This window comes from Eretmochelys imbricata, chromosome 17 (assembly GCF_965152235.1).
Source record: "Eretmochelys imbricata isolate rEreImb1 chromosome 17, rEreImb1.hap1, whole genome shotgun sequence".
NCBI lineage: Eukaryota > Metazoa > Chordata > Testudines > Cheloniidae > Eretmochelys > Eretmochelys imbricata.
Genome location: NC_135588.1, coordinates 1,439,952 through 1,448,982, shown reverse-complemented (window position 1 = coordinate 1,448,982; position 9,031 = coordinate 1,439,952). Strand labels below are relative to the sequence as shown.

Sequence of the window (9,031 nt, the reverse complement as noted above, 5' to 3'; positions counted from 1 at the left end):
CTGTGAGTCCCAGCTCCCCAGGCAGCAGGGGGACGGCTGGGGGTGAGGCGCAGCTGGAGGTGACTGAGCTGATCTGTTACCCCCCACCCTCCACTTTCCTGGATTGTTTATCCAGCCTGAGTCCAGATTACTGCCTAGGGGTAGGAACCTTTCCTGTGAGCTGCCCCCTGGGTTAGTAAACATGAACACCCCTTGGCTTCACCCTGCTTGTATGTAACTTTTCCATTCTCCCAGCTGTGGTGCTGTCCCTATCACCTGCCTCTGCTCCGGCTGCTTTATAAACAGGAGCTTGGTGGCTTTTTTCTCAGTGCATTCCCCCTGCTCTGTGCTGGGCCTCTCGGTGCTGTTCTGGCTAGGGAAGCCCCATGCTGCACTGTGCAGCTGGGCGCAGGAGCAGACCTTGCTGGGGCCAGACTAGCCTGCAGCTCTGTTTTCAGTGGCACCCATCCCTCCCATCTATCGCGGTGGTCAGAGGCTCTCCTTCCCACAGTATCTTCCTGCCAGCAGGCGCCCAGGAGAGAGCATGAGCTCCGGAGGCTGGTTATTGTCTGTGGGCCGGGGGCCTTGGCTGGGTCCTGTGTCCACAGGGGCTGAGACCCTCCTTGCGATGAGCAGCAGAAGCAGCTGGTGGCTGAGGGAGGAGGATGAACCATGGAACTCAGTCTGTACAGCATGACCTGAGCAATGTCCCTGCCCTTGCTGCAGTGCTTGGGGCAGCTAAAGCCAGAGCCAGCAGGGCCCATGCCTGCCCTGGGGCCCATCAGCCTGGGGCCCCTTATGGCCCTGCTTGGCCTGGCTCCTGGAAACTGATTAATATCCAGGCGGTGGGCATAGCCTAGGGCAAATTGTCCTGAAGAAACAGCCACTGGGTGCGTCCCATAAGGAGCGAACAAGCAAATGGGCGGGGCTCGCATGGCAATGAAGGGGTAACAGGCTCTCTGCGTTATGCGTGTGTGGGGGGCAATGAAGGGGTAGCGGGCTCTGCATTGTCCGTGTGCAGGGCGGGGCTCGCGTGGCAATGGAGGGGTAGCGGGCTCTCTGCGTTGTGCGGGGCGGGGGTCAGGGAGGGGTAGTGGGTTGTGCGGGGCGGGGGGCAGTGGAGGGGTAGCGGGTTGGGCGGGGCGGGGGGTAGGGAGGGGTAGCAGGCTCTCTGCGTTGTGCAGGGCGGGGGTCAGGGAGGGGTAGCGGGTTGTGCGGGGCGGGGGCAGGGAGGGGTAGCGGGTTGTGCGGGGCGGGGCGGGGGGCAGGGAGGGGTAGCGGGCTCTCTGCGTTGTGCGGGGCGGGGGGCAGGGAGGGGTAGCGGGTTGTGCGGGGCGGGGGGCAGAGAGGGGTAGCGGGTTGTGCGGGGTGGGGTGGGGGGCAGGGAGGGGTAGCGGGCTCTGCGTTGTGCGGGGCGGGGGGCAGGGAGGGGCAGGGAGGGGTAGCGGGTTGGGCGGGGCGGGGGGCAGGGAGGGGTAGCGGGTTGTGCGGGGCGGGGCGGGGGGCAGGGAGGGGTAGCGGGCTCTGCGTTGTGCGGGGCGGGGGGCAGGGAGGGGTAGCGGGCTCTGCGTTGTGCGGGGCGGGGGGCAGTGGAGGGGTAGCGGGTTGTGCGGGGCGGGGGGCAGGGAGGGGTAGCGGGCTCTGCGTTGTGCGGGGCGGGGGGCAGTGGAGGGGTAGCGGGTTGTGCGGGGCGGGGCGGGGGGCAGGGAGGGGTAGCGGGTTGTGCGGGGCGGGGGGCAGTGGAGGGGTAGCGGGTTGTGCGGAGCGGGGCGGGGGGCAGGGAGGGGTAGCGGGTTGTGCGGGGCGGGGGGCAGTGGAAGGGTAGCGGGCTGTGCGGGGCGGGGGGCAGGGAGGGGTAGCGGGTTGTGCGGGGCGGGGGGCAGGGAGGGGTAGCGGGCTCTGCGTTGTGCGGGGCGGGGGGCAGGGAGGGGTAGCGGGTTGTGCAGGGCGGGGGACAGGGAGGGGTAGGGAGGGGTAGCGGGTTGTGCGGGGCGGGGGGCAGTGGAGGGGTAGCGGGTTGTGCGTTGTGCGGGGCGGGGGGCAGTGGAGGGGTAGCGGGTTGTGCGGGGCGGGGCGGGGGGCAGGGAGGGGTAGCGGGTTGTGCGGGGCGGGGCGGGGGGCAGTGGAGGGGTAGCGGGTTGTGCGGGGCGGGGGGCAGTGGAGGGGTAGCGGGTTGTGCGGGGCGGGGCGGGGGGCAGGGAGGGGTAGCGGGTTGTGCGGGCCGGGGGGCAGTGGAGGGGTAGCGGGTTGTGCGGGGCGGGGCGGGGGGCAGGGAGGGGTAGCGGGTTGTGCGGGGCGGGGGGCAGTGGAGGGGTAGCGGGTTGTGCGGGGCGGGGCGGGGGGCAGGGAGGGGTAGCGGGTTGTGCGGGGCGGGGGTCAGGGAGGGGTAGCGGGTTGTGCGGGGCGGGGCGGGGGGCAGGGAGGGGTAGCGGGTTGTGCGGGCTGGGGGGCAGTGGAGGGGTAGCGGGTTGTGCGGGGCGGGGCGGGGGGCAGGGAGGGGTAGCGGGTTGTGCGGGGCGGGGCAGGGGGCAGTGGAGGGGTAGCGGGTTGTGCGGGGCGGGGGGCAGGGAGGGGTAGCGGGTTGTGCGGGGCGGGGGTCAGGGAGGGGTAGCGGGTTGTGCGGGGCGGGGCGGGGGGCAGTGGAGGGGTAGCGGGTTGTGCGGGGCGGGGCGGGGGGCAGTGGAGGGGTAGCGGGTTGTGCGGGGCGGGGCGGGGGGCAGTGGAGGGGTAGCGGGTTGTGCGGGGCGGGGCGGGGGGCAGGGAGGGGTAGCGGGTTGTGCGGGGCGGGGCGGGGGGCAGTGGAGGGGTAGCGGGTTGTGCGGGGCGGGGCGGGGGGCAGGGAGGGGTAGCGGGTTGTGCGGGCCGGGGGGCAGTGGAGGGGTAGCGGGTTGTGCGGGGCGGGGCGGGGGGCAGGGAGGGGTAGCGGGTTGTGCGGGCTGGGGGGCAGTGGAGGGGTAGCGGGTTGTGCGGGGCGGGGCGGGGGGCAGGGAGGGGTAGCGGGTTGTGCGGGGCGGGGGTCAGGGAGGGGTAGCGGGTTGTGCGGGGCGGGGCGGGGGGCAGGGAGGGGTAGCGGGTTGTGCGGGCTGGGGGGCAGTGGAGGGGTAGCGGGTTGTGCGGGGCGGGGCGGGGGGCAGGGAGGGGTAGCGGGTTGTGCGGGGCGGGGCGGGGGGCAGTGGAGGGGTAGCGGGTTGTGCGGGGCGGGGGGCAGGGAGGGGTAGCGGGTTGTGCGGGGCGGGGCGGGGGGCAGTGGAGGGGTAGCGGGTTGTGCGGGGCGGGGCGGGGGGCAGGGAGGGGTAGCGGGTTGTGCGGGGCGGGGGGCAGTGGAGGGGTAGCGGGTTGTGCGGGGCGGGGCGGGGGGCAGGGAGGGGTAGCGGGTTGTGCGGGGCGGGGGGCAGGGAGGGGTAGCGGGCTCTGCGTTGTCCGTGTGCGGGGCGGGGCTGGCGTGGCAATGAAGCGGGTCGAGATCCCGCCTGGTTACGTAACCGGCCCGGAGGGGATTAGCCGGGCCGGGCGCAGCGGCCTCTGCTGCCAGGACGCGCCGGGCGGGGGCCGGGGCCGGGGCCGGGGCCGGGGCCGGCGCAGGAAGGAGACGCGATGGGAGCTGCCAGCAGCGAGCCCGAGCCCCCGCCGGGGCCCCTCAAGGTGTGTCACGGGGGCGGAGCTGGCTGGGGGCGGCAGCGGGGCTCCCCCCGCCCGGCCTTGGGGTGCCTGCGGGGGCCTCCGTGCCAAGGAGTCCGCGCGCCCCTCCCGCACAGCTCTGGTTTCTGTGCCCTGCCCCAGAGCTGGCTGCAGCGGGGCCGGGGCTCATCCTTCTGCTGGCTCTGCAGGGTGGCGGCCTCGCAGCCCAGGTCTGCTGGGTCCGGGGCTGGAAGAGCGTCTTGGCTGGCATCGGGGTGACGCTGTCGGGGCTGGAGCGCAAGGTGGCCGCGAGGAGGTGCGTCCAGCGGCAGCGCGGCCCGGGCGAGAAGCTGCCCCGGCTGGGGGAGAAGGTGGTGACGGGCTGGCCAGTCCCGCAGTTCGTCTCGCTCTTCCTCCCGGAGTTCCCCTTCCGGCCCCCCCTGGGACAGCAGCAGCTCAAGGTGCGATGCCCAGCTCTGAGCCCTTGGGGGGTGGCTGGGGCTGGGAACAAGACGTGGCTAGGGCCCATTGGCCTCTTGTGGTCCTTTGGGGGCCCAAGCCGGAGCCGAGGAGCCCAGGAGTGCTGGCACACGTCTGCCAGTGCTGATCCCACGCGTGGGAGTGTCGCGGCAAGCTCCGGTCTCCAACTGGGACTCAGGTAGCATCTGTTCCCCGGCCTCCTGCTCTCCCTCCGGCCCCTGGGCGACTACACGCCTTTCCTCTCTGAGTATGCTGGAAAGAGAAAAGGCCCCTGGGGTTCTCCCACCCCCCCATCCTTTGGGAGCCCGTCTAGATCCCAGCAAGGGGATGGGAGGCTGGGTGGTTCCCCCGCACACCTATTTCAGGGCTCTGTCCAGCCTGGCCAGGAGACACTGCCCTGCGTAGTCCCTGGAGCTTGTCCTAGCTGAGTCCCATGCTGCTCTCGTGGGACCTGGCCCTGCTGGTAGGAGCAGTCACACCCCACACTCACTGGTTCCTTCCTTTTAGATTCTGGGCTTTGTTGCCAAGGGCTCCTTCGGGACGGTCCTGAAAGTGCTGGACTGCGGGCGGGAGAAGGTCTTTGCTGTGAAGGTGGGTGCCCGTCACACTGCCCCCCTTCCCCAGGGTGCTGCTCCGTTCTCCTGTGTCGACTCACTGGGGCCATGGCTCCTTCTCTTGTAGGTGGTCCCCAAAGTGGAGGTGCTGCGGCGTGACACCCTGAAGCAGTGCAAAGAGGAGGTCAGCATCCAGGTAGCTGCCGCTCTCCTTGGGGGCATGGGTCACGTAGGAGGGGTAGGGGGATCCCTTGGGAGGGATGGTTTGGGGAAGAGAAGAGACTGCTGAAGCTGCCCTGCCACAGGGACCTGGCCAGCTGCCCTGAGCTCATTCTGTCACCGAGCCTTCCTGGCTCAGAGTCCCAGGCAGGCCGTACCTGGCCCCGTCAGCTCAGGGCCCCAGGAGCACCGTACCTTCCTTGGCACCACAGCTTCAGCATCTGGTTTGCAGATGTGCCTCTTACCCAAGCTACCTGGCTGGCTCTTCTGAGCCCTCTCCAGAGATGCCTGGGGGGGTCAGGGATGTATCCCAGAGGGGGTGGGTTAGGGCGCGTTGGCAAGAGGGATGTCCTGAGTCTTCCTGCTCCTCCCCGCCTCATCCCCTTCTCCTCCTCCCCGACTTCTCCCATTGGGTGTCCCCATCCCCAGCTCAGATACTCATGAGTCCTGTTTTTCTTTGTCCCCAGAGGCAGGTCAGCCACCCATTTGTTCACTGCTTAGGGGACAGCTGGCAGGGACAGCGGCATCTCTTCATTAGTGAGTCACCATCTGCCCCCCTGGGGTCTCCCTAGAGTAGGGGCTCCTCCCGTGCATCTGACTGATATTAAACCTCTTCTCTGGCAGCTGGAGTGCAGCCTGGCTCTGCCACCCGCAATCCCTTGTGGATTAGGAGCTGCTTTGCGGCTCGCTCCCCTCCCCCATGTCCACCGTGGCTGGGTCATGAGAGCAGGATAAAGGCAGTTCCCTCTGGCAGGCCTGGGCTGGTACGGTGCTCTCGGCCCTCGGGCAATGAAGGGATTGGCAGCAAAGAGAAGCAACCCCACTGTAAATATCAGCCCAGGCCATGCCCGCTCTGTGCCCTGCCTCCCCAGCAGGTGAGGCCCCTTGCAGGCAGGGTCTGTAGATCTGTGGGGAGGGAGAGGGGATGGCATTTGCCTGGAGCCCTGGCTCTCCCCAGCTGGGCTGTGTGTGCTGGCCCCCCCAAGCTATAGTGTCTGTCTCCCTCTGCAGTGTGTACATACTGCAGCACCGGAGACCTGTACACGCTCTGGGCCTCTGCGGGGCGCTTTGCGGAAGCCACCATTCGCCTGTTTGCAGCGGAGCTGGTGCTGGTGCTGGGTGAGTGACCTGCTGAGAAACACTTGCATGGGAACCTGTGCTGGGGCAGGGAGTCCCTGTAGGTTCCCCTGGTGCTGTGTGGCTGATGCTGCCAGCACCCTGGGATCTCTGGGCCCTGGGGAGGAGGCTCTGTGTGGGGCAGAGGGGCCAGATGTGAGCTCTTCCCTGCCTGCTAGGAACTGCTGGTCAGACAGCTTCCCCTGGACTGGGTCCTCCTCTCCATGCCTGCTGGGACTCTGGTGACTCTCCTCCTTTCTCCTCTTCCAGGTTATCTCCACGACCTGGGCATTGTGCACCGAGACGTGAAGGTATGAGTGCCCTGGGAGAGGGGGTCTGACCTGTCCTGCCCCTCACCGGTCAGACACGTGCTTGGGGCGATGGGCTCCACTGCAAGGCTCTGGGCGGCTGCTCTGCAGCTGGGTTTGAGTCAGTGCTGGCTGGCAGGAGCAGGGGAGCTGGGGGTGGCAAGTTCCTCTGCGGTGGGGGGACCTCACCCCCCCCGACCCCAAACTCACATCTGGTGGGGTGGGAGCTGGATTCAGCTGCTCCGCTCAGTGGCGGGAGTGGGCAGCTGCCCTTTCCCCCACTAGTTTGGGGGAGCGCTGCCCAAGGCCTGATCCAGCCCATTGCGGACCCTGGGCGGCTCTTAGAGGCGGGGCTGGTGTCCTCACACAGGCAGACGTGGAGCATGAGCCGCAGGGGCCCTCGCAAGCAGCCTGATGGAATATGGCCCTTTCCAGGCCTGCAAGGCCAGCTGGTGTGTCCTGGCCGGGCAGCCTCGCTGGGCTGAGTACACCCTGGCCGAGGATGTAATGTGATCTCTGGCCTCTCTCTCCTTTTCAGATGGAGAACATACTCCTGGACGAACATGGTAGGTGCACTGCTTCCCCTCCACCCCCCGCACTAGGGGCTGGGAACGTGCTGGACTTGGGCCTCTGTTCCCTGGGTAGGAGGGATGCTGGACTGGCAGCATCTGGGGTGGGGGGAATGCCAGGTTGGCCGTGTCTGTGTACAGGGCTTGGGTGGGGGGGACACTGGGCTGGCAGTCTGGGGGCAGCGGGATGGCTCCATGGGGGCAGGGCTCTTGCAGGGCAGAGATACAGTGTGTCTGTGCACAGGGCACCTAAAGCTGACAGACTTCGGCCTTTCGCGCCACCTGCACCGAGGGGAGCGGGCTTACACCATCTGTGGGACCCTGCAGTACATGGGTAAGGCTGGCACGGGCTGCTGCTGGGCGATGGGGCTGGGGGGCGGGGCACTGCACAAAGCCTGACTCTGCTTTCTCTTGGGATTGGCAGCCCCAGAAGTGCTGAGCGGAGGCCCCTACAGCCATTCTGCTGACTGGTGGTCTCTGGGCATCCTGCTCTTTACCCTGGCTACTGGGAAGGTGAGGTGACGGGGCCGGGGAGAGATGCGAAGCGGTCAGATTCTGTATCACTGGGAGGCGAGGGGCTGGGGCAGCATCCCTATTGGTCTGGGCACACAGCCCTGCTATCCCCTTGAGCCACATTGGCCAGTGGGAAGGTCCGGGGGCAGAGGAGAAACCTGTGTTCCTCATCTCTCCCAGATCCCAGCTGGATGGGTCACTGGGCCCCCCTTCTCCTTGTCCAAAGGCTGCTTCCACTCTGCGTCACTTCCGCCAGCACTGCTGGCGGGTTCCCTGCTTCCCATCCCCTGCACGTGCATTGGAGCCCCTATCCCATGGTCTGGATTGTGGCTCTTGTGCAATAGATCAGGGAAGGACTTGAGCCCAGAGGGGCTTGGGCCTGCTGAGGGCTGGAAGATGGTGTAGGGGGTGGCTGATGGGTACCTGCATCCAACATGTGGTGCTCATGCGGCAGCCTGGCTCCTGCCCTAAGCTGCCCCAGCCTGGACCTTGGGGCTGGGCTCCTGCTGCAGCTGCTGGGCCTGTGCAGAGGCAGGGAGGCAGCACCCGCTTCTGCGCCCGCTGCTCTTTGGGAATGCGTTCTTCCGGGGGACTAACAGCCCGCTCCTGTCTCCCCCAGTTCCCGGTTCCTCCCGAGCGAGACCACCTGGCCATGCTGGCGAGCATGAACCGCTGCAGCTATGAGAGCCCGAGCTCCCTGAGCCGGGGGCTGTCCCTCCTGCTCAGCGAGGTAACTCCTTCCTGCACCCGGTCTCCTGCGGCCCCTTCGCTGGCCCATCCCCCCTCCAGCAGGGCAGGCTGGCCGAGTCCATCCCCGGACATGCAGCCCGGTCTCACGGTCAGGCTCTCCCTCCCCAGCTCCTGTGCCGAAACCCCCTGCGGCGCCTGCACGACCTCCACCACTTCAAGAGCCACCTCTTCTTCCGGGGAGCGACCTGGGACGCCCAGCTCCTGCAGAAGCACCCGGTGGACATCGTCCTGGCCGCACGGCAAGCGGAGCAGGCGGCCCTGGAACCCTCCGTCGCCTTTGCAGACTTTGACTGTGACCTCCTGGCCTCCCTGAGCCGCCCCTGGCCTGGCTGAGGCAGAGCGGACCCTCTCCTCTGGCCCTGCTGGAGCTCCGGCCCGTTGGAGGCTCCATCTCCTTCCTGTTTGCCGGCTGTGACCAGGCCCCACGTGGGCCAGCCAGGGGCACCGTTCTGTGTGCTCAGGAACCCCCCTTGTGCAGCGCCCCAGCCCAGCCGCAGCCGTCTCAGGGGGAGCAGCAAAGGGCACCCAGCCCCCTCCCCAGCAGTGGCTCCTGCCTGGGCCAGGACGTGGCTCCCCTCATGGGCGCCCCGTTCCCAGGCCAGGCTGTGGCCCCCCCCTTCCTCAGGTTAGACTCAGGCTGTGCCAGCGGGCCGCCCCCCCGGGCCGGGCTCGTGCATGCCCCGGGGCCTGGCGGCGGGCCCCCCAGCTGGACGGGAGCGCCGGGCTGCACGTGGCTGAGCAATAAAGGGCATTTCCCGTGGCTGTCTGCGTGGCGTCTGTGGGGGAACCAGACCAAACCGCTAGGGGGAGCCCTAGTCCCTGCGCGCTGGGGCGCAGGGCTGGCGGGCGACACTTCGTCGCCCCGCCCCCTGGCGTGATGACGTTGCTGGCGCTGCAGCCAATGGCGTTCGCGCGCGCTGTTCGA

At 68.5% G+C, this 9,031-nt stretch overlaps 1 protein-coding gene across 1 annotated transcript; it reads left to right on the top strand.

Moving 5' to 3' along the window:
- The first annotated feature begins 3,525 nt into the window (after positions 1 to 3,525).
- Positions 3,526 to 8,824, top strand: RSKR (ribosomal protein S6 kinase related). The gene is made up of 12 exons (XM_077836605.1): positions 3,526 to 3,621; positions 3,807 to 4,058; positions 4,585 to 4,668; positions 4,759 to 4,827; positions 5,318 to 5,387; positions 5,862 to 5,969; positions 6,237 to 6,277; positions 6,813 to 6,840; positions 7,088 to 7,177; positions 7,268 to 7,356; positions 7,976 to 8,086; positions 8,215 to 8,824. The coding sequence occupies exons 1-12, from the start codon at positions 3,574 to 3,576 to the stop codon at positions 8,437 to 8,439; spliced, it is 1,215 nt and encodes a 404-aa protein (XP_077692731.1). The 5' UTR covers positions 3,526 to 3,573; the 3' UTR covers positions 8,440 to 8,824.
- Positions 8,825 to 9,031: the final 207 nt, after the last annotated feature.